At 39.7% G+C, this 24,293-nt stretch overlaps 2 protein-coding genes across 2 annotated transcripts in view; one reads left to right on the forward strand and one right to left on the reverse strand.

The window, feature by feature from the left end:
- The window catches only part of BDH1 (3-hydroxybutyrate dehydrogenase 1), an 18,582-nt gene extending 14,388 nt beyond the window's left edge, over positions 1 to 4,194 (reverse strand). The window contains exons 1-2 of the mRNA XM_063441693.1: positions 3,889 to 4,194; positions 2,284 to 2,399 (exon numbers count right to left, since the gene is read on the reverse strand). Coding sequence (XP_063297763.1) covers positions 2,284 to 2,399; positions 3,889 to 4,194 — 422 coding nt within the window. The remainder of the gene's footprint in view (positions 1 to 2,283; positions 2,400 to 3,888) is intronic.
- LOC134586861 (D-beta-hydroxybutyrate dehydrogenase, mitochondrial-like) lies at positions 4,051 to 24,293 on the forward strand. The gene is made up of 5 exons (XM_063442758.1): positions 4,051 to 4,266; positions 5,805 to 5,915; positions 14,742 to 14,883; positions 16,068 to 16,220; positions 22,617 to 24,293. Exons 1-5 carry the CDS (start codon positions 4,051 to 4,053, stop codon positions 23,084 to 23,086), a joined length of 1,092 nt encoding a protein of 363 aa, XP_063298828.1. The 3' UTR covers positions 23,087 to 24,293.

Raw genomic sequence — 24,293 nt, forward strand, 5'->3', positions numbered from 1 at the left:
TAAGAGATTGGCACTGGGTATGTGTATTCTTATAGCTGCATCCTGGGAGTTTCCCTCCGGCACACCTTCATCAGAAACATGACATTAGGTAGGTTATGACCGTTTTATGACTGTCTGTCAATAAGAATTAGGCCCATCATAATTGTCAGCACCAGGCCCAACAGGCTCTTAATCTGGCTCTGATTACCAAAGCTTTGAAAAGGTTCACAAGTGAATGCAGATGATTAATTAGGGCACAGTTATAGCACAATAGAAACCATTAGCTTTGACTAGTTGACTAGTTTTGGCACAATAGAAACCGTTAGCTTTGACTAGTTATGGCACAATAGAAACCATTAGCTTTGACTAGTTGACTAGTTTTGGCACAATAGAAACCGTTAGCTTTGACTAGTTATGGCACAATAGAAACCATTAGCTTTGATGGACATATTGGCTGCATCTCTAGACCTAACCTACACTTATGTTCTCCAATTATCTAATAATCTTTGAGTGGCTCCTCTGGATTATGTAACATAATTGCTGCCCATTGTGTTCTATGGCTGCTCTACATTAATCCTCCTAATCTGATATTTCTAGTTGAATGGTCAGGATCCCAGCTTCTGAATAGACAATAGTAAATAGCAGGAGTGTAGCCCCTACAATGCTAAACAGTTTTGCATTTTCAATGTATAATAGGGAGGCTGAATGGATTTAATCCAGCTTTGATCCTTTACAAATTAAGCTGCGTAAAAAACCCAAAACCCTGATTGCTACATATAAGAAACACAAGGCAAGACTGACATTACCTCGCTCAGACATATACAGAGATTTCATTTGTTTTATATCATTTTACAAACAAACAAGAAATGCCTGTTATTGCTTGAAAAATGAAAATCAAGTTTAGACAGTCTTTCTGCACGACACTTTATCTATCAGATATGCAAGAAGGATTTCTAATTTCTTTCTTGAGCAAAACGGAGCTATACTTTTCATAGCAGTAAAACCCCAGAAAACAAAGTGTACATGTCAGATGACCTATCTTCTTGCTCTGGGCTGTGGTTAGGTCCAAGCACCGTGTGTTCACAATGTTGATGGGTGCAGATCTTCTAGAAAGCAGGACTGTGGACACGGAGGGTGAGTTTTGTGTCCATATTAACAACCACTCTGGGAAGGCTAATCTGGCTGTTCACTAAAGGCAAGTTCATTGTAAAGTCTGCTATATTGACAGTGTGACACTACCGCTCAATTACAGTAGTGTACAACTTAGATCGCTCAGTATTACTAGTATGCTAAGTTGACTATTAGTGGCCTATAGCAGACTTATCACAACTACTAGCATTTGCCGTTGAGAAGTATTTGCGTCAGAGTTACTGGGCATCCCTCTGGCCCTTGACCCAGGAAGCATTGTACCATGCAGCAAGTGATGTCAGATTTAACAGAGCATTCATGCATTGGCCCATTCTCTATCTGCCCATCACACTATGCTGGAAAAGGTAGCAGGCTGCATACATGAAACCACGTCTGTGCCCCACAAGCCTTTATAGTGCATGTAAGGTGCCAAACTTCACATTCACTCCTAGGCCGCTCATAGTCATACAACTTTGCTTTATTAATGAAACAGGTTGCCATGGCAACATACCTACAGCTTTGTAGTTATAGGCAATACAAAGCTACCTCAAGATGAGTAATATTACCATGACAACTGGGTGCCTTTTGCATGCATTTTCTCACTCTAAAATGTAACATTACACTTCCATCCACAACATTTGGTTCCATTAGTTGCATTACAAATATTGGTGAGCTTGTTCTAGGGAACCATTTACTATCTTAGAATATTATTGCTTTATTATTATTACTTTGGTTTAGTGTCATTAGAAAATCACTCTTCCCGAAGTCTTTCTGGTGAATGCACACCTTTTATTGCTGCATTTATAATGCCGGCAAATCTTATCAGTGGCCCTGGAACTGATAAAAACACAACAAAAAAGCACTCTGCTTGGATTTTGAAGGTTGCTTTATTTATTTTCTGAAAAATCTACAACTTTTATTTTCTATGCCTAACACTACTTGAAAACAAGAAAAAATCTCAATGTATCCGTCCTGGTAAAATAAAAATATTTTATATAAAAAATGTTTTTTAAATAATAATAAAGCAAAGGTAGAAGGCTGCAAGACATAAAACGGAAAGCTATTTTAATGGTGTAAAACACTTGGAATGACTGAAGTATAAAATACATTGGTTTATTAATATCAAAGCGCACTTGATTTGACCTTCATCATTTTCTTCTTTATCCTATAACATACCTGAAGCGTTCAGCGTGATCTTTCAGCTGTAATGTCCGCGCTGGAAGGTGACGACAAGCCCTGGCAGTCAACATTGTTCTGTTATGACAACCTTTCCTCTGGTAATTCAATGAAACCTGCACATATATATAAATGTAATCAGTTATTTTCCCCTCAGACACTCCGTTTCTCATGTGCTAGAGAATATATACCCCAAGAGTCACTTCTAAAAGGAGTAATTCAGAGTCTCCCGCCAGTTATTACTATCACATGTTAGCATTTGGGGTTAAAATAGAATTGACAGGTTGCCGTTGTCAGAGTTTTTGAAGTGAGAATTCAAAGTGAATTTTAAATTTAAGGCCAAAGTAGCCAAACGGAGAGCATAGCTAGCATAGATATTTTTTTCCAGTTCAACTATTTTGACCTTAAATAGAAAACTCACATTGAGTGAATAACCTTGTATTAGTACTAACGTACAAAGTATATCTTATAAATGCAGGGTCACAAGAAAAGTGGACAGACTGAGCAGAAGATGTCAAAACTGTAGTTAGTGGACCACCAGTGTGCTCCTGGAGATGGTCCTCTGTATGACAGAGCGTTAGAAAGAGTACACATATTATTTTGAGAATTATTTTTTATTTATCTATAAAATATTTTACCAGGAAAGATACATTGAGATTTCTCTCGTTTTCAAGCATATCCTGGGCCCACAAAACATTGCATTGATACAATAGGGTACAATAAAATACAAAATCAATATTAATACACAATATATACAAAATTTAACATAGAACATGTATGAAATATATAATCAACCATGACAGGTGCATTCTGTTTTGATGTATATAGAGAGGGATCTCTTAACCCCTTAAGGACCAAACTTCTGGAATAAAAGGGAATCATGGCATGTCACACGTCATGTGTCCTTAAGGGGTTAAAGGACTTTAGGCTTGGGGGAAGAGTAAGAGTTTGTATGAGTTGTTATGCTCATTAGCTGCAAACAGTAACAGCCAAAGAATAATAGTAGTTGTATTTCACTGGTATAAACAGTGTATTTCACGTTGAAATAACATAGCATTGAAACACACCTAATATAGGTATGGGTTTCTCCAGTGCTATACGTGTCAGTGTAGGACATGTGGAGAGACCAGGCTGCCCCTAGTTACTGAAATGAGAGCTGCAGGGTGACACACAGAATACCATGCAGCTCTATATAACCCATGTTTATATTGCCAGCTTCTGTCAAGGAATGACGTAAATTCCACCTTCAAATGTTACAAACCTGCAACATTGTTAAACAAATGTGAGTGACTCTAACTCAGGGGTGGGTAGGACTACAACTCCAATTATGCTTTGTCAGCAATAGAAGTTGTAGTGTTACAACAGCTGGGGGATCTACTTTCGATCCTAGTTTAACCCCTTAAATACGTATATATAAATATCATTGCTACTGATTGAAGCCAGGGTTACAAGGGATCTATACATTATCTGGCTTACACTCATAACATAATTATTCTTTGCATTAAATAGCATGTATCTAAACTGATCTCCCCTGTATTCCACTAGAATTCCAGCCATTCTGTGCATAGAACATACAGGATACAATATATACACGGTGTCACCAACCTGTCTCCCCTGTAGCCAGTGACTGCCCTTGACAGTGGCGGGTGCACTTTTTGGAGGAGTAGGAGGAGGGTGTAGCGTGTTCCCTCGGAAGTGATCTGTTGTCCCAGCTCCTCCTCCATACAATGTAGCGGCTCCCTGGCCGGGGTGTCCGAGGGCTGAGACATGGGGCTTTCTGCTGCTCAACAAAAGGCCGTGCTGCTGGTCTCCCTGTCCCTTGGCCTCACACTGGCCCTTGGGTTCGGGCTCCCGGAGGTTCTGAAGCTGCTGTTCCGATTCTTGGGTTTTCCTTGTGATAATGCATCGCATTGCATTGTCCTGCTGTACTTTGTGTTAGTGCTGTGTATGGCACTGCCAGCTGTACCCAGAGGATCCGTGCCAGTGAGTTATGTGATCTGTACTTTATCCTATTAAACACCCCGTGTCAGTAGCATGGCTTTAATATAGATTGACGTTAATTGCCTGGATGCTAATAATCTTTGCTATGCATGGGGCATAGAGGCACCCTACCTGTTCAACATCACTTAACTACTACATTCACATACTTCATACAGGAGCTCCCTATCAGTGTGTAATGTGATATGTTTATCCAGTTTCATGACATGCCAACATGCATTTGTGATGTTCAATAGTCTGGTTCTGATCTATCTGTGTTTTTGTGCTTTGGATGACTAGTTTGCTTTTTCCCCACTTGGGTCAATGCCATGGCAGAATTTGCTGTGACATGCTGGCACTAAGCCTAAATTGGAGATTAATTGACTGAGTGGAATTTAGATGAATGGTCTATTCAATATTGTTTTATTTCAAGCACAGCTAAGAATATATGGGTTTTTTGTTTTTTAACTTTGATATTGAAAATTAACCTGCTGTTCTACCAGTTAGTAACTCTTTAGTTAGTACTTGCTGTGTAATTGCTGGATGAGCTTTTAAATCATCAGTGTTATGTTACCTCGTCTAGAGGTGCCTATATTCAAAATGTATAGAGTTATAATTCCCAATTAAATTACAATCCAGAATAATCATTTCATCCATCTTGGGCATCAGTGATTGGCTGAGAGCACTGGGTTAACCTGTCTTAGATTTAAATTTTAAATTTACTTTGAATTCTCACTTTAGTAAATATCAAACTTCCTTATTTAAGAGTGACAGTCCATGTTTTGGAACCAAAAACATCAGTCCCTCCTTTTTCCTTGTGCCTCTTTTATAGGAGCTCCATATTGGTGGTGTGTGAGCGTATAACATCGATCCACCGTAATAATATGTCTTTAAACTACAATAAATGTGTTTAGAAATCAGTCTGTAAATAAGACGCCACCTTGTTCTAAACTACATTTTAGTTGTTTAAATTATTATTATTATTACTTACTAATATTTATTAAAACAGACCCGACCCCTAACCGTATCACCAACCACACACCATACAATTAAAGTGTCCCTCATTGTCTATTTGAAATGTTGGGAGGTATGTAATAGTCCTGTTTGTGATCTGTGAAATATCACCTCACTCTCTACAGGAGACAAAGAATTGAAAGATAATATACACTAATCAAAGAAACGTTATCTCCAGATGAATAAGTAACATTCCTTTTGGAGTGATATAGACAGCACAAACTGCCTGCAATTTGACAAGTAGGAGATAAATGGGTGAAAGTGATAAGACTTGGGAGTAGTTAGCTTCTACAGGCCTTATCACTTTTTTTTTTTTTTTTTTAGCTATTTTGTTAAATATGGCCACACTTTCAGTGTCAGGAAAAAGTTTTACTTTTCTGAGAAATATGTGGACATTTTTTAGATTTCCAAATGTCTTGTTTTCAGAAAAATAAGTGAGAGTTACATTTATTTCAATGATGGTGCACTATCCACTATCTAAAGTGGCATTTTATTGTATAGATAATGTGTATTATTACTTTGTCTTTCAGATACAGGGTAAAGAGGTGCTGATCACTGGCTGCGACTCAGGATTTGGACTTGCATTGGCGAAACATTTGCACAAATTGGGATTTACTGTATTTGCAGGGTGTTTACTGAAGGTGAGTACACGGGGTGGAGGGGAATATATACATTTCACAGATCCAAAGGGGTGCGCAACCTATTGCATTAGGGTGTGCACCCTAAAGCACAAAAACACATGCCACTTGTATATGTGTATATATATATTTGTGCTCGGAATCTCTATTGTGTTAATGGAATGTAGAGGAGAAGCAAAGTTGGTTGAGGTGTGCCGAAACCAACGTACGAGTAGGCCTGTAAAAAGAGGGCAAAAAGGAATTCAAAGTAAACACACTTTATTGCAAGTTTAAACTGCAAGATTTCTGAAGGCCTGCTTGAGCTCCCTTTCTGGTCGAGGGATGTAGGAGTTGTATATTGAGGATTTCCAGCGTCCCAGTCTCTTAATGATGTGTACCGGAGTGTTAGTGCTTGATGCTGATGATGCTGCGCCGATGCGAAATGAGTGACCAGAGAAGGAAGCTGGGTTGTAGCCCAACCTTGACAATAGAGTTCTGATGTGTGACAGAAATTTAGCTGTGGTGAGTGAGTGTCCTTGGAGTAGAAGTAGTGGAGTGTCTGGTGAGTGCGTGAGGTGAGAAACCAGGAGCATATCCAGAACATGTACAGGGCACCACAGATTCTCGGTAGGGAAGAGGGGAATGATAGTGGGATAGGCAGAGTGATTAGTTTTGGTGGAAGGCAAGGAGAGTACAAAATGGTAGTCTACTTTCTTTAAGTGAGAAAGTTTGAGGCATCGTACTGTGTCTCCTTGATGTATCACGGTGAACTCTCTAGGTCTGAGGAAACCGTAGAAAGCCAAAAAGATGGCAGATTTCATGACTAAATTAGTATTATGGTCAAAAGGGGACTTGTCCAATAGGTCACTAAGGAGCCGGAATATTGGACCGTCTTTTGGTTTTGATGGAAATGTCACATTGTAAGCAAAATTCAGCTGTAAATCTGTTAAAGATAGTCAGTGCCCTAGCGTAAAAGATAGTGGTGTTGGGAGACGGTGCATGAGTGTTTGTGCGTGGAGTAATAGTTTGTTTAAACAAGGGTTAGCCGATGGAACGATGGTGTCCCGGCTGATTGGAGGTGGGCCAGAGGGGGAGCCTGGTCGGAGACCTGAAATTCAAGAGCATGAAAGAGTGTTTGCAGCTGAGTAGAGGAAGTGTAGTAATTGAGGTGTAAGATATATCTTTCTTGCTTAACCGTGTATCCCTACGTGCTGGAATAGTAGAATCTAGGCAAATTACAACAAAATTATACATTGGGTATGAGAGAAACTACTACAGGATCTGGAGGGAAAGGAAAAAAGATACGAAATGTCAATAACAACTTTTATTACTTGGAGTGCAAGTAAGCAGGCCCCCGTGACGGGTAAGGTTGCAAATGGGATGGGAAATGGTATGGACGTGGTGTCGTCGTATGATTTGAGGACAACAGGTGGACCACCATACGTGATGCCGTAGATGCGGGTACCACCTGGTGTAGGTCGAGTGATTTGAAGAGTGAGGGGAAGGTTGTGAGACCCGTGTGAGCCTTTGGGTAGGACCCTGGACCAGCTAATTCTGTGGCACCCAGTTGATGGGGGGGGGTGCGTGATGAACCAGCTTATTTGTTAGGTGTCAGACGGATTGGGCACATGGTCTTGGTGTGGGCTCTGAAGCCTATGGAGCAGATGTGCAACAACCTGCATGCGCTGTAGCTGCATGCGCCTGTGTTAAAGTTACTGCACACCTGCGCCTTACCCAAGAATATGATGGGTCTGCCCAGCTTTTTTCTCTGGACACCTTCCTGTCTTAGGAGTGGGGTGAGGGAGTGGAAGTGGAAGGGTCTGCATCCCTAGGGCAGTGGAGTGTGAAGTGAAACCACAAGAGGCACAAGACAGGGGCCTCAAACCAGCAAAATGATGGCAGAATAACTCTGTATCTATCTGACACCAATTGATTCTAATATTGAATTGTGTCAGATGAGTAGCTGCCTTAGCCGAAACTGATTTGTGGTAATCGTAAAATGAAGACCCTCTGTACTTGATGCCCAAATACACCACCTTGTGCATATATAAATCAAGCTCTTCTCTCCTATGTGGGTACACCGTGCAGATAACATTGCGATAAGTGCCAAACACGATAACAAATTGTGGAATGGTGAGTTTTTTATTCAAACGTGGATCTCTAGCTCTTAAGACAACCGAAATAGAAGTCATATGCTCTATTTTCTAGGACGTCTTGGGAGGCTATGAGGAGGGACATTAAATTGACGTCCTTTCCATCAAGAATATCTTTCTTGATGGAAGCCGGGACAGAGTGGGCTGGTCAGGCGTGGGCAGTGGGAGTGATAGTGGCTGGAGGGGGAGGGGAGATGAGGGGTATGACAGTCTGAGCGGTCGAGGTTACCGGAGTCGGAACTGCTGGGCCTGGGAAGTCACCTGGAGTGGCTATGGCCGATTCCACCTTCAGCAGCCTGCTGTTTATGGCTTGCAGATTGGCCAGTATAGCAGCCAGAGTGTCCTGGGTGGAATCAGAATAGCCAACTGGAGGCCCTTGAGAACTCGTGCCGGGCATTGGGTCGTTGGCCTGAGCTGTCAGAAGTTTATAAAGTTCAGGCTTTCTAGCGGTGGCTGGAAAGGGGATCCCCCTGAGCCTGAGCTCAGCCGATATTTTCAGCTGAGCCTGAGCTCAGCCGAGAATTACCCCCATGGCGGCATACCATTTGCAAAAGAAGACACCCCAAGGTATTGCAAATGGGGTATGTTCAGTCTTTTTTGTAGCTACTTAGTCAGAAACAATGGCCAAAGTTAGCGTTCATAATAGTTTTTTGCATTTTTAACACTCAAATATAAATGCTAACTTGGCCAGTTTTTGTGACTAAGTGGCTACTAAAAAAAGTCTGTAAATACCCCATATTGAATACCCTGGGTTGTCTACTTTAAAAAAAATATGTGCATCTGAGGTGTGATTCAGAGATTTGACAGATTACAGTGTCACTATTAATACATTTTAAATATATATATTTTGAAACAGCAATGTCCTACTTGTACTTATAGCCCTATAACTTGCAAAAAAAAAAAGCTAAGAACAAGTTAACATTGTGTATTTCTAAACTCAGGACAAAATTTAGAAACTATTTATCACGGGTGTTTTTTGGCAGTTGTGGGTGCGTAACAGATTTTGGCGGTCAAAGTTAGAAAAGGTGTGGGATTTTTTTTTTTAATCATATTTTCTAATTTTTTTTATAGTAAATTATATGATATGATGAAAATAATGGTATCTTTAGAACATGGGTCATAAACCTGGTCCCTACCGCCCACTAATGGGCGTTTCAGGATTCCAGGTGGGCGGTAGGGATTTCGGCGGCTAAATCCTCTTTTTGAGAGGATTTCTCCTTTTTAGAGTGGGTGGGCAGGCGCGAGCGGCTTGGGGGCGCAAGATTTCAGTGACCAACAGGAGGGAAGCGCTCCCTCCTGCCAGGCCACCTTTTGGACCCCCCCGGCGTGGCAGAGTTCTAATCCGAGGCGGCGAGGGAGCTCTAACCTCTCTGCTCCCTCGCGTGATGTTTGCTGATGCCGCGGGAGCCGGAATATGACGTCATATTCCGGCTCCTGGCATCAGTAGACAGCCGGCGAGGGAGCAGAGCAGAGAGGTTAGAGCTCCCTCGCCGCCTCGGATTAGAACTCTGCCGCCCGCCGAAGTGAAGCCCCACTGGACCCCAAGGACAGATCCACACCAGCTCTCCAGGTAGGGAGGCTGGGTGGACATTTAATATTAATAATCTGTGTGTCTGTAAGTGTATTTGTGAATGTGTATGTGTGTGTGTGTGTCTGTAAGTGTATTTGTGAATGTGTATGTGTGAGTGTCTGTAAGTGTGTGTGTGTGTGTGTATGTATGTTTCTGTGTGTATGTGTTTCTCTGTGAGTGTGTGTCTGTAAGTGTGTGTGTTTGTGTGTGTGTCTGTAAGCGTATGTGTGTGTGTCTGTAAGTATATGTGTATGTTTGTCTGTGTGTATGTGTTTCTCTGTGAGTGTGTGTCTGTAAGTGTATGTGTGAGTGTGTTTGTCTGTGAGTGTGTGTATGTGTGAGTGTGTGTATGTGTTTGTCTGTGAGCAGAGTACTTGTAGAATAGAAGAAAGAAGGAGCAGAGTGCTTGTAAAAAGGAGAAAGAAGGAGCAGAGTACTTGTAAAAAGGAGAAAGAAGGAGCAGAGTACTTGTAAAAAGGAGAAAGAAGGAGCAGAGTACTTGTAAAAAAGGAGAGAAGAAAAATGAGAGAATTGTTGTTGGCTAATAATAGTAAGTGGGCTACCTAGCTCAGCCTTCCTACTGGGCATTGCTATAAGGAAGGTTAAAAAACAGAGGAGGGGAGCTGATGCACAGATGAGAAATCATATTATGAGCAAACAGAGAAATCGTCTTAACATCATCGAAAGAGGAGACATTTGTTTGTTCCTTACGAAAATCGAACCAGATATCAAATATTTAGCCTTGCAGCATCAACCTCAAGGATCTTATTAATCACTAGTAAAGGTAATTTCAATTTACTTTGTTTTCTCATTAAACTTTATAAAGTTAAAAACATTATAAACATGCATAAAGTAGAAATAAAAAGATAAATGTACGTACATTTTTTGAAAAAAAAAATTAAAACACCCTCCTTTCTACAAAGTATTGTGCACTTGCGCGAAAACTGGTGGGCGGTAAGGAAATTTTTCCATCAAGAAAGATGCATTAGTGGGCGGTAGGTAGAAAAAGGTTGACTACCACTGCTTTAGAAAGACCATTTAATGACGAGAAAAACTGTATATCACATGTGTGGGTACAGTAAATGAGTAAGAGGAAAATTACAGCTAAACACAAAGACAGCAGAAATGTAAAGACAGCCCTGGTCCTTATCGGTAAGACAATTGAAAAACAGTTTGGTCACTAATAGGTTATTATTATTATTATTATTATTCAAAGGTAAAAAGCAGTATACCCATCACACTTGATGGGTATAATCACTAAATCCCACAACAAAGAGTGAATACAAACAAAAATAGTGTGCAGCGCTAATACATAATACCACAAAATAAAATTTTTGTTTGTATTCACTTATTATTATTATTATTATTGCCATTTATATACCGCCAACAGATTCCATAGCGCTTTACAATATTATAAGAGGGGGGATTTAACTATAAATAGGACAATTACAAGAAAACTTACAGGAACGATAGGTTGAAGAGGACCCTGCTCAAACGAGCTTACAGTCTATAGGAAGTGGGGTATAAAACACATTAGGACAGGAAATAGCAATCAAATAAGGTGAGAGTGAAGCAGAGCTGGAGGAAAGAGTAAAGTGCTGTCCTTTAGGAGAGAGCAGGAGACGGGTATGTGAGGTAGAGGTTACTTTGGGAGGCCATAAGCTATACTCTTTATACTCCCACGGATTATAATCACTTGTAAGAGCTATACTGCTTTACTGTCTCTGGATTGGGAGAGGTCTACCCACTGGAAGCTGTATTACAGCTCTGGGGGTGGAGGACAGCGAGACCCCCCAACAGAGCTGTAACGCTGGCTGCGGGGTTTACTGTGGTTATGGTGTCTGGTGGAGTGCTTGGAGTACTCGGTAAGTACTAGGAAGCAGTGATTGGCGGAAGTACCCAGTCGGGGTTCCAGACGGTCTGCCATATGGTGCCAAGAGTCCACCCCTTGTTAAAAGTCAAATTGTGTTTGAGTGATAGCATGGATGATAGCCTCCCTCTACAGACAGAGGGGAGAGGCCTATATTTAAAGTGCATCCCCTAAAACATTGCCCGGATGGCTTCCCAGTGAGCTGCTATAAAAAATATGCAGACATCCTCGCTTCTAGATTTCTAAGGGCATTCAATGCCATCAGGGAGGGCCATGGGCTTACTGAACAATCCCTAACTGCCAACGTATCCCTAATACCGAAAGAGGGCAAGGATGCTGAACAATGTGCCAGCTACCGTCCAATCTCCCTGCTGAACTGTGACCTGAAATTACTAAATTTACTAAAATCCAATGCCTAAGGCTACAACACTACCCTCCCGGTACAAAGCCCGGAAAGTGGGCTTTGTACCTAAGAGAGAGGCTCGGGACAACACGATCAGGATTCTGGCCCTGCTCCATCATATGCAGACAGCTTCGAACGACTTTCTCCTACTCTCCACAGACGCAGAGAAAGCCTTCAACAGGGTGGGCTGGGGCTTCCTATTTGCAGTGCTCCAAACGATGGGTAAGCGTCCACACATGCTAGGCTGGATAAGAGCCCTATACTCCATCCTGACAGCCCGCCTGTGCATTAACGTAGCCCTCCCTGCAGGCTTTTCAATGTAAACATTACTGCCTAATAACACTCTAGTGGCAGTCACTCAGATGGCCACAAGAGGTGCTGCACACTGTGCAGCACTGACGTTCAGCGTCTGCACGCTCTTCATAGAGGAGCTGAACATTCACAATAGAGATGCATTGATTCAATGCATATCTTTGAGGAAATGCTGATTGATGCAGGGCTGTGTTTTGCCATGCATGCGCAATAGCCTCCCGATGCTCTCCTGATCCCCTCCAAGGAGGCCAAACGGGAGGAGAACCAGGACAGGACTAGCCGCAAGGAGACCTGTGTGGCGCTGATCAAAAGGTGAGTAAAATCACCTTTTGCTCTCCTGACAGGGGGGCTGGGGGCTTAAATATTAATTTCACAGCAATAGTGGCAGGAATGGTTTTATTCCTGTAACTATAGTTTCCTTTAATGATTGACATGACTGCCTTATACATATTTATTATTAAACTAGGGAAAGCCAGCATAAATGGACGTGTGGTTTATTTATTTATTATTCTTTAGAGAATAATATATTGTTGTATTTCCTGATAAAGGAAAGGGCAGGACAGAAAGGACAGTTTTTATTTTAGCAAGCAGTAAAGTACGTCTCACCGGGTATACCAATTACAGCTGTTGTATTCTGTAGGGCAAGCATGTCAAACTTGCGGCCCACAAGGACCATCTTTGCGGCCCGGCGACCTGCGATTACATGCTGGTGTTATAGCAGAGTAAGCACCTGCTTCCCCCACATTGCAGGTGCCTACTCTGCTAATACTTACCCGGGAGGGGAGGAAGGCCAGCAAGAGAGCTCAGTGTTCCTGCTCCCTTGCGCGCGCCGTCTGTAGTGAAGCCAAACGCCTGAATATGACATCATATTCCGGCACCTGGCATTACTGAACCACGCGAGGGAGTAATTAGGAGCAGGAAGAAGATCCCCAGACAGAAGATCCCCACACCAGTTCCCAAAGGTAGGGAACTATAAATTAAATGATGTGAGTGCAAGAATGTTTAAATGTGTGTGTGTCTTTGTGTGTGTCTGTCGGTGAGTGTGTCTGTCTGTCAGTGAGTATGTGTGTTGGTCAGTGTTGCATTGGCTGCGACTGGACAGTGGAGGTGCATGGAGGCACGCAACGTCACGTGGCATCAACGTGCTCCACCTTCACAGGATTTCGGGAGGATCAGATTTGGCACAGGGTGGTAGAGGAGGGTAATGTGGTTTAGTAGAGGGGGGACGACTGGGATTTAGTAGAGGGGGTGCTGTGGTTTAGTAAAGGGTGATGCTGTTTTTTTTTATACTGTACTTTTTAAAATAAACCTAAGTTTCTATAAAAACCTAAGGTTTGGTTTTTTTTTGCGGCCCACATAAACTTAAACCTTGTTAATGTGGCCCGTGCCAAACTTTGAGTTTGACGTGCTTGCTGTACAGAAGCATATCCAAAGGAGAAGTAGCACAAAAAAAAACAGAACAAAAATTACTTTATAAAACATATGCTATAAACTCCAATACTTCACGTGACTTTTGAAAGAAGGTCTGTTTGAAAGAAAAGTTTAAATATTTTTCCTAATTCCACACACCACTGCCCCAATCTCTACTCTCAAAATATCACATGGGTATCCTCTCTCAAGGAAGACTTTGTAGATAAATCTTGAAGTTTAATTGTGCAATCATACACCAGAAAATGTGTTGACGTTTCAGTCCTCTATGGGACTTTTGAGAAAAGTAAATGCACATTCCTGATATTTATATTTTGGCATAAGTGATTTGCACCCAGGCAAGGACAAGACCGGGTGAGTGCTGGATCCATAATCCACACATATAGATATTATATGTTGAGGTATATATAGTATGTATGTATGTATGTATGTATGTATGTATGTATGTATGTATGTATGTGTGTATGTGTGTGTATATATATATATATATATATATATATATATATATATATATGTGTGTGTATGTATGTGTGTGTATCTGCACATACAAATGCTATACCATAATCCTCCATTCAGTAGTTTCAAACATTTTAAAAGGTAATTGATTTCAGTCATTTCAGAAGGTTAGACAGGATTCAGTGCATTGTTAAGCTGCTGTATTATAATAATTATACATTTTATCTTTATACCTTGGAATCAATCTAGGATCACTCACATTTTCTTCTAATGCAAAATACAGATAAATATCTTTAGGTGGTTTATGGGTGAATTATTGCCAAACTATTTTGTAGCCTCTCTGAAGTATTACTAGATTGGCAAATACTAGAACATTCCCACACTGAACATATGTCTTCTTCAAAGGCGTTCATTATATTGTGACCAGAATGCATTAATGACCATCCCTCTCTCTGTGGTTCTGTGTCTCTGCTCCCCAGTAAAACTGTAGTGCATAGACCTACATTGAATGTGTGTCCTGTTATCGTGGGGTCGCAGCCTCATGTGGACATTAGACAAAGCATCTCATTAATGGCAGCGGAGATCCCACATTGCTGCTGGGTTGGCCAGTTAAAACTGACTTGGTTTGACTAATCGGTCACTGTTGTCCCATGTGTAGGATAAAAATGGAGATGGGGCTCAAGAATTGGAAAGTATGCAGTCGGACCGCCTCAGAGTACTTCAGATGAATGTATGCAATGAGGAGGAAGTCAGCAGGGCTTTGGAGTTTGTGAAAAGGCATCTTAGAGACCCAGAACACGGTAATTAATTTGATTGTAACATGCATCCGTAAACCAAAAAAGGTAAAACACCCTCCATTTTATAATAACGTACCAAATCATAAAGTGTAAAAAATTCCAGTAACAAAATCACACTAAAGGTAAAAGTGAAAATAATAATTAGATAAAGAAACAGAGAGAGGAAGAATAGAATGAGCAGAATGTAGCTGCAACAAGCCAATTAATTGTGAATATACGAGATAAAAATGGAATCCTTCATTTACACCCACAAGAAACATCATTTTTAAAGGTGTAAATCCATCAGAATTTAGATCTTAAGAAGAGGTGTTTGATATTGTCATTACGTAAATTAAGATGTATTCTTTCAATTGCCTGAAATTTTAGATTTATCCCCCTGTGTTACAGCCGTGCATAATAACACTCCATTGGCTTAACTTCCCATTTCATCTTCTATTTTTGTTTTCCCTATTACCCAGTTTAAATGCATTTCTATACATTACTGCACTTTTTTTTTATTTATGAAACTGTAACTGCTATTTTAAAAGGTAAACTACAAATTATAACAAGTAATAAAATATCCACAATATACTGAATATTGGAGATACAACTGTCCCTTATTGGCAGCTAAGATTGTATTTAATGTTCAATGTTATTTTAGTTTTAAGTCCTCGAAGAAGTCCTGTGTTAAACAAAACGTAGGACCAGTTTGTTTTGATTTATCTTTATCTTATTTTACCTTGTTAATTTTTTTAGTATATGGCAATGGCAAAATAAAAGCAGACTTTTGTATACTACCCTGTGTTCTGGAGAAAAAATTTGGAGGAAAGTCCACAGCCACAAGTGGATTTCCAGGTTGGATAGCCGCCCAAGTATCTATCTGGAGGCAATCTAAAGCGATAATATCCAGAAACAGCTTGTGAATGCAGCTGTACTTGGCAATACATTGCTATATTATACTGCATTACACTGTGTTGTGACTTTTTTGTAAGCAGCGTATATTATGGGATATATACCCAGGAGAAGCTGCATCCTAAATATATTTGCTAGATAAGTGTATTTCTTTCCACAATTAGAACCTAGTTTGTAGCTTGTTTTGTGTATATATACTATATTACTATATAAGTAATAAAATATGTCAGAAAGGTTTTGTGCTGAAATTTAGAATTTTTATCAAACATTTCTTTATATTGTTCTGTTGTTTGCAGGTTTGTGGGGTGTAGTAAACAATGCTGGCATAGCTACCTACGGAGATGTGGAATTTACAGGTCTAGAGACATACAAGAAGGTGGCAGATGTGAACCTGTGGGGAACAATAAGAGTAACAAAAGTGTTCTTACCTCTAGTACGCCGAGCAAAAGGTGAGTCACAATCCAAAAAAAGACAAAGCTGGAACAATTGGAGTGAATTATTGTTTCTGCTTATTCTCTGTAATTATACACAGAATTGCCTTAGCAGACTATATATATATATATATATATATATATATATATATATATATATATATATATATATATATATATATATGTGTGTGTGTGTGTAATATAATTTTATATTTTTTTTTAGTTTTTTTTTCAATCGGCACTTGTGGGAGAGCTGGCTCAGAGGCAGGCTTTTAGAACACATGGGGTTTGATCTGCAGCCTCACAGCATTCCTCTGCTGATTAAAAGCAAGTTGTGTGTTTTGAGATGTCTGTTAGTATATTACTCCAGCCCTGGATTGTCCCTCAGGGATATTTCTCAGGAGACTGAAGTATCTGAGATTTACCAGGTTTCCAGACTAGGAGTTTCTAACTCCCTTGAGGTGTTTGCAGGTGACTGCAGAGTTAGATGAGACGATAATCATGACATTCATAACACACGTTAGATGGTGGCAACAGAGTCATGAGACACAATCAAACTCCGCACAGATCTCTGTGAATGCCATAGCATGCTGCTCAGGTCATACTGATTGAGTTAACTAAAAAAAGAGCGAACAATGCGGGGTGTGGAAAATTAGTATATGCTTAAAGATTATCCACCTCAGACAGACTACTAGGACCTAAATATTTGCTAAATACATCCCAAGAGTTGAATAAAACTTAACTTTTATTGGTATAAACAAATACTAAAACAAAATAAATATATACAAGCAAAAAAAACAAAAAAAATGTACATACAGAACCAATAACATAATGTCAAAAATCTCCTTGATGTTGCTGCAATGTCTGTCTGTATAATGGAATAATAAACAAAGTAGCAATGAAAATTAACATAGCAGTGATAAGGTGAAGGAACGTTTCACTTCATTAATTAGCAAGAGTAGCAACAGGGTATAGTATACACAGTCTGGCCTAACACTCTGACAGCTGCAAACCAACGATCTAGGTAAACTAAACCAATGTGGTGCTATACCTATATGAGGGAAGGGGGGGAAATACCTATACTGGCCCCTTGTGCCTTCGAGGGCACCCCCAGTCTATGCCCCTCCTCAAATAACAAAGTAGGCAGTAGTTTTAGAAGGTAACTAGCAGCTGTGGAGAGAAACTACCTGAATCGGGAGAAACATCAAAAGTATAATATCAAAAAATCAACATTCCAATTTATCAGATTCAAGAAACAGACTGGATAGCTGGTCTGATAACAATTGAAGCTACACCAGCTTTGGGAACATAGTTAGAGCCCCTGACGTACGTTTCACCAGTGGTGGCTCATCAGATGTCATACATCTGCACTTCAAATAAAGTCTGCCTTCACCAGAAACCCCCAGGTGTGCCCAGATATTTAACCTATAGCTATAAGACATACAACATTCACCTATAAAGCGTAGTGCAAGAAACCAGCATGCATAAAATGGTAATTACCCTTTCACATAAATAAATGTAGATAAAAACCAAGGATACCTCTTAAGTCCTTAAATTAGAAATACACAGACAGGATATCTACAAAAAAATGAATAAAAAGACCATATAGTGTAATATAGTTACTAATCACTGCTTTATTATTTTGCACTTTCAAGAAGTAGAAGATAAAAAAAAAAAAAAGCCCATCAACAAATATCCGTGAAGCAGGTATCAGTATACACAGTGTCTTTCACTTCCTCAGGATAGATGTGTCAGGAAACAAATATATTAAAATAATAAACAGTACAGCATATGGAATGATACAGTCCTACGTGTTTCGTCTATATCAGCAAGACTTCCTCAGAGCAACACATATTCAAGTTGCAGTTGGTTCATTGGTCTTTCTGCCTTGAGTTTTGTTTTCATGCTCGATCCGTTTGAGATCAGGTGATTGACTCAGCCATTGTAGAATATTCAATTTCTTTGCCTTAAAAAAACTCCTGGTTTGCTTTTGCAGTATATTTTGGGTCATTGTCCATTTTGTAAAGTGAAGCACCATCCAATCAGCGGAATCTGAGCAAACAATATAGCCCTGTACACGTCAGAATTCAAGCGCCTCTGTCTTCTGTCACATCATTAATAAACATTGGTGACCCAGTGCCATTTGAAGCCATGCATGCCCATGCCGTCACACACTGCCTCCAACGTGTTTTACAGATGATGTGGTATTCTTCAGATCCGTTCCAAGCCTTCTCCATACTTTTTTTTTTTTTTTCTTACCTTCATTCTGGTACAGGTTGATGTTCGTTTCATCTGTCCAAAGAATGGTGTTCCAGAACTCTGTTGAATTTTTTAGATGTTTTTTTTGCAAAGTCTAATCTGGCCTTTCTATTCTTGAGGCTTATAAATGGTTAGGACCTTGTGGTGAACCTTCTATTTGCTCTTGTGAAGTCTTCTCTTTGTGGTAGCCCTGGATAATGATATGCCTACCTCCTGGAGAGTGTTCTTCATTTGGCTGGATGTTTTGAAGAGGTTTATCTTTACCATGGAAAGGATCATATGATCATTCTTCGACTGTTGTTTTCCATGGACGTCCCTGGCTTTTTTGTGTTACAAAGCTCACCAGTGCATACTTTTTATTTTTCTCAGAATGTACCAAACTGTTGATATGGCCACTGCTATCTCTCTGTATTTTTTTTATTTATTTTTTGCGGACTAAGGGTGGCATGTTTCACTTACATTGAGAGCTTCTTTAATGCATGTTGTGGGTTCACAGGAACAGGTTCCAAATGCGAAACAATTCCAGACCTGTTACCTGCTTAATTGATAAAGAAATAATGAAGGATTGCCCACACCTATCCATGAAATGGCTTTGGATTCAATTGTCCAAATACTTTTAGTCCCTTGGGGGAAAAAAAGGGGGGCTACATATATTAGGGCTGTAATGCCTAAACCCTTCCTTCAATTTGGATGTGAATATCCTCACATTAAAGAGAGACTGCACCTTAAGCACATATTCATTATTTAACTGTAACTTGAATTTATTTAAGTATACAGCTAATATAACAAAATGTTTGCCAGTGTCCAAATATTTCTGGACCTAGCTGTTTTTTTAGATGTGCCAGTGTGTGAATCAAAGGCAAAGAACATTTTTCATTCTTAGAACATTAACCTGAAAGTCACCCAAACTAGAATTGTTGTATGTAATGCTTTTAAGCTTACTAAATCCTATCCTTTGCAGGATTTAAAAAGATTAATTTATGCGTATATCCTTTTAAAATCGCTCACAAGCTACATCTCCCTTTAGAATGAAGTATAATTGACAAACTAAGAAATCAAAGAATGTGTAATAAGTTTGGCTTTACGAAGGTGCCGCCAAAACCCAAAGTGGGAATAAATAACCCAATTCCCCAAATATAAAATAATACCACAGAAATACACTAGGTGGCGCATTCAACATGCAAACGAAAAGTGCAGAATAAATAAATACCTAATTTGGTATGGTTTTTCTTTATAAATGGATTTTTTAGAGCCTGTAAACAAACTGGCTCAGGTAAAAGCGTTTATTGAAGTGGTGATGGTTATCCAGTATTCACTCCAGCCAATGGCCTCTCTCTCTCTCAACATATATAAATGGAAAGGCACGAGATTAGATATAAACAAGCAATTTATTGAACAAGAAAATTGTAAAATCTTACATAAAAGTACACAGTCTTGAGCTACAATTCCTTAAAACACGACAGGTTTCGACCTCTCAGTAGGTCTTCATCAGGTGTAATGGACTATGTCCGGTCACCTAGGAGAATATACACCGCTCTAAAACACCCCGGAAAGAGGTATATGTGGGATAAGAGCCCTCCCCTCCTTCCCATATATGGTCCATACCCGATGTACCTTCCACCACCTCTAACATGGTGAAACGTCTGGTTATGACCCAAACACATAAAAATATACATTTGCTAACAATCGATTTTAGTTTTATAATGTTAGTGAATTGTCAGCAATGGCCTATAACTTCACTTGGAAACAGGGATAAATGGTCGTCATGGGTATGATGAAAGTGGAATCTCAAGATTTCTGCAATTTCCCTTCTTTTAGAAAGGTCTATGCAGGATATGGGTTTCCTCTGGAAAATGCTGCAGTAACAAAGATCAAATCTAGTAGGATAGGTAAATTCAAAAGAATTTACAAACCAGAGATTTCATGAGAAATAAGTATACAATGAGAAATAAGTATACAATGATAAAAAAGCAAGACTACCCTGTTACTGCCAGTGCCTGATTGAATGAAAATTCAACCTGGGTATTTAATAAAAGTTCAGCCTAATAAGCGGCTGGGACAATAAAGTGGGCATGCCGTCTCATCACCTCATAAATGGGACATCAGAGGACCAAAGTGGGACAGAGTTTGGAACGGTTATTGCACGTGTTCAGAGGCTGCTTGTGGCATTGCATATATGTAGTATACTGTGTGTAAATGGGTGTGTTATCTGTGTAGTATTTGTGGCTAGGGCTGTAGTGTGTCTGTGTCTTAGGGGACCATTGGCTGTAGAGTGTGAAGAGTAGAGAAATTTTAAATAAATAAAACCTTAATAGTTATTAAATGTGTATCCGCTCTCCATTTTGCTTGCCTTGGCCCAGAGAAGGGGATACATGCTAATCCCCTGAACCTCCATGAAAGAAATGTTTTCAATTTTAAATCTGTGTGTTTATATTAAACATTGTAATTTTCTGCACTGTTGAAGAAATTTAATTACACACATAAGGCTATTGCTGGCTATTAACCAAACAATAGATAAGAAATTCCAAATTTCACACACAGTGCAATAAAGGTAGCTCAAAAATGCTACTGGCACTGGGAGGCCCTTTGGTTTGTGTCAGAGAGCTTTGCTGTACAAAGAACTGGGGGACGGTGCCCTTTCTAACTCCATCTCTGGCAGTATCACTGAGACGTCAATAGTCATCATTGGACAAGAACTCGGTCCATTCTGTGCACATTTCAATGCACAGTGTGCCATTCATTGGCTGAGTGAGGATAACTGATGCTGTCGGCAAATTAATTGTGACTGGATCCATTTCTGATGAAGCTGGAAGCGCAATCAGTAGAGGGCGGGGGGAAGCTTCGAGCTTTGCTGGGACCCAGGTGAAAGGGAAAGTAAACACGCTATGCTGTCACAGCTGATTGAAAATTAAACCATTCTTTCATGCAGGATGTGTGAGTCACAGTCAGGAGAGGTGTGGCTAGGGCTGCATAAACAGACACAAAGGGGATTTAGAGAGTAGAGCAGTAAGACAGCAGGAGCACACGGTAGCGTAAGGAATAGGAACCTGTATTCTTAACGCTACTGTGCTACACTGGTTGTATTAAAGGAACACTGTAGGCGATGAGGGGAGAAAGCGACATAGAGGGGGTGGGTAAGGGGAGCAAGAGACCCAAAGGGGCTGGAGCAGGGGAAGAGACACACAGCCAGGCTGGGGAAGGGGAGAAAGACACACACAGGGGCTGGGATAGAAAAAGACACACAAAGGCGGTTGGGATAGAAAAAGACACACAGAGGGTTGGGATAGAAGGGATAGAAAGAGACAAACTAAAAGGCTGGGGGGAGAAAGCGACACACAAAGGGGTTGGAAGGGAGTAACACACACAGAGGGGTTGGAAGGGAGTAACACACACAGAGAGGGGTTGGAAGAGACACACAAAGGGAAGAAATGGTGATATGCTATACTAAAGGGGGGTGTTAGACAAAATAGGGATAAGATAAACTGAAGACATTCAAAAGAGAGCAGAAGAAACACAAAAGTGGGTAAGAAATTGAAGAGGAGGATTAAGGGACACACAGGTAAAGATTCATTTTTTTATTTATTTTTTTTTGTAGGGGGCAGCAACGACAAAATGCATCTTCACCTGTAGCCAAAAATCCTTGCAACTGCCCTGGTATTTGCTGTACTGTTAATTTTGGCTATATCGCTGTAAAAAATATTTTGTCAAATAATGAGGGGTCATTGGTAAAAGTTTGGTGATACTTCTTGCAAACATCAGCAACTTGGGGACGGTAATATCAGTGTTTGTTCTGCTTAAATGCAAACACTTTGCACATCTTTGGTTAAAAAGTGTTTTCGTTCCTGTTTTTTTAATGGTGCATTCGATAACTGAATGATGGTTCTGTTAAAATGTCATTAAATGTTCTTTGAAAGCTTGTGATCGCTTAAGCTTCCCATTTTTATTGTTTAAATGTTTTAATTTTTAATGTTTTCTATCCATAAACAAGTTTATGTAAGAATAAAAGAAGTTGTGCTTTTCTGTCCTTTTGGCCTCTCATAGGTATAAATAAGAAATAATTAACTTGGGGAACCATTAACTTGATGTCATTTTGCTTTTCTATATAATAATAAAAAAAAAAAAAAAAAAAAAAAAATTATTTTATTCCCCCACCAGGTCGTGTGGTTTGTATGGTAAGCATGCTTGGAAGAATGGGCAGCCCATCTCGATCTAGCTACTGTGTATCAAAATATGGAGTGGAGGCATTTTGTGACTGCCTGAGACAAGAAATGTACCATTGGGGAGTCAAGGTGATTGCCATTGAACCTGGAAACTTTATTGCTGCCACAAATATTTTCACAAAAGATGGTGTGCAAAAACAAGCTGAAGAAATGTGGGAAAAAGCCTCAGATGTTGTGCAAGAGGATTATGGTAAACCTTATTTCATTCAACAGGTTGCTAGAATGAAATCCTTTGTGAGCTCCGGTTCAAAGAACATGTCAAGTGTTATTAATGCAATTACAGATGCTCTTAGTTCAAAATATCCATACACACGATACAACCCTTCGGAAACCTATTGGTGGATAAAGGTCCAAATTATGACTCACCTTCCAACTGCCATTGCTGACAGGATTTACATACGTTAAAACTGTAACATTTGCTACAAGTGATTTTCTGTTATTACCATGAATTAACTCTATGGGAAACAACCCCTAAAAAAAAAAAAAGAATCTAGCTAATATTTAGAATCTTCGAAGACCTCTTTACAGCCAGAGTGTGGACAATAAATACATCATGCAGGTGGTATATCTTTGGAATAGGTAAATCAAATTCATCTGTCTATAAAATGTAAGGGTGACAGGGTCATGTTTTGTAGGTATACATGTAATCTACACATTGTGCTAACTAAATTGCCAGTTGCCAATAAATGTATAGCTCAAATAACATACAGTCATGGGAAAAAGAAACACCCTCTTTGAATTCTGTGGTTGTACATTTACATAGTTTTGTCATTTCAATCGATGACTGTAGCTACCTAGAGGAACATTTCCTCTAAGTCCAAGAGGACAACTGCAAAACATATTCCATTATGGTTCATTTGTGGCTGTAATGCTAAACATTGTGTGATACCACATGCATTACTTGGAGGCAGGCCAGGTAAGCGCAAGTCTTTTAGACTATAAAAGGCTGAGAATCTCAAATTAATTTAGGGAAACATTTGCACTATGCATTTTTTAACTGCAGGATATTTTTTAATGAAAGGTGTCCTTCAAAGTGGACCTCACTCACAAAAATGAATTTACATAAAGATGCATTATAATTTGGAATTATAATTTCTGAAGTCTTTTAACAATATATTATTTAACTAAAACTGCCATTACCCAAGTTGCTGGGAAAATATCATGGCTGCTATAACCCACTGCCTCTGGAATGACATGTATTGCCAATCCAAGGTCTCATGAAAGAAAGTGCATCAGGTAGTGCCCTTATAAACACAGAGCTGTATGTGCACAAAGCCTTTAACCTATTGAGTGGAGGATCCACAGAAGTCACTTTTCAAAGATCCATGTTTAATATGAATTTGTGACATGTATAATGTTGGCTTTCAAAGAATCTTTAATTCATTCCTGATCTTGCTATTATGGAGTGGGTTTCTATGACCATTGAAGCTGGAAAGGCAACAAAAGTCTATTTTAGAGAGGCAATGTTATTACCATTGAACCTATTTTACTGCCACCAATAATATCACCTGAGTTAATAGGAAATGTTTATTAATTACCCAGTTTAGACCTTTAAGCTTTGAGATGACCCCTATATTTGATCAGCTGACTCCTGTTTTTAAAGGGACACCTT

The sequence above is a fragment of the Pelobates fuscus genome, chromosome 2, assembly GCF_036172605.1.
Source record: "Pelobates fuscus isolate aPelFus1 chromosome 2, aPelFus1.pri, whole genome shotgun sequence".
Taxonomy (NCBI): Eukaryota; Metazoa; Chordata; class Amphibia; order Anura; family Pelobatidae; genus Pelobates; species Pelobates fuscus.

What these genes read in the sequence shown, in the direction of transcription:
- LOC134586861 (XM_063442758.1), top strand. Translation starts at nt 4,051, where the DNA reads ATGGGGCTTTCTGCTGCTCAACAAAAGGCCGTGCTGCTGGTCTCCCTG. An exon ending in TACCCAGAGGATCCGTGCCA is followed by an intron (nt 4,267 to 5,804) that starts GTGAGTTATGTG and finishes TTTGTCTTTCAG; the next exon opens with ATACAGGGTAAAGAGGTGCT. An exon ending in TTGCAGGGTGTTTACTGAAG is followed by an intron (nt 5,916 to 14,741) that starts GTGAGTACACGG and finishes TCCCATGTGTAG; the next exon opens with GATAAAAATGGAGATGGGGC.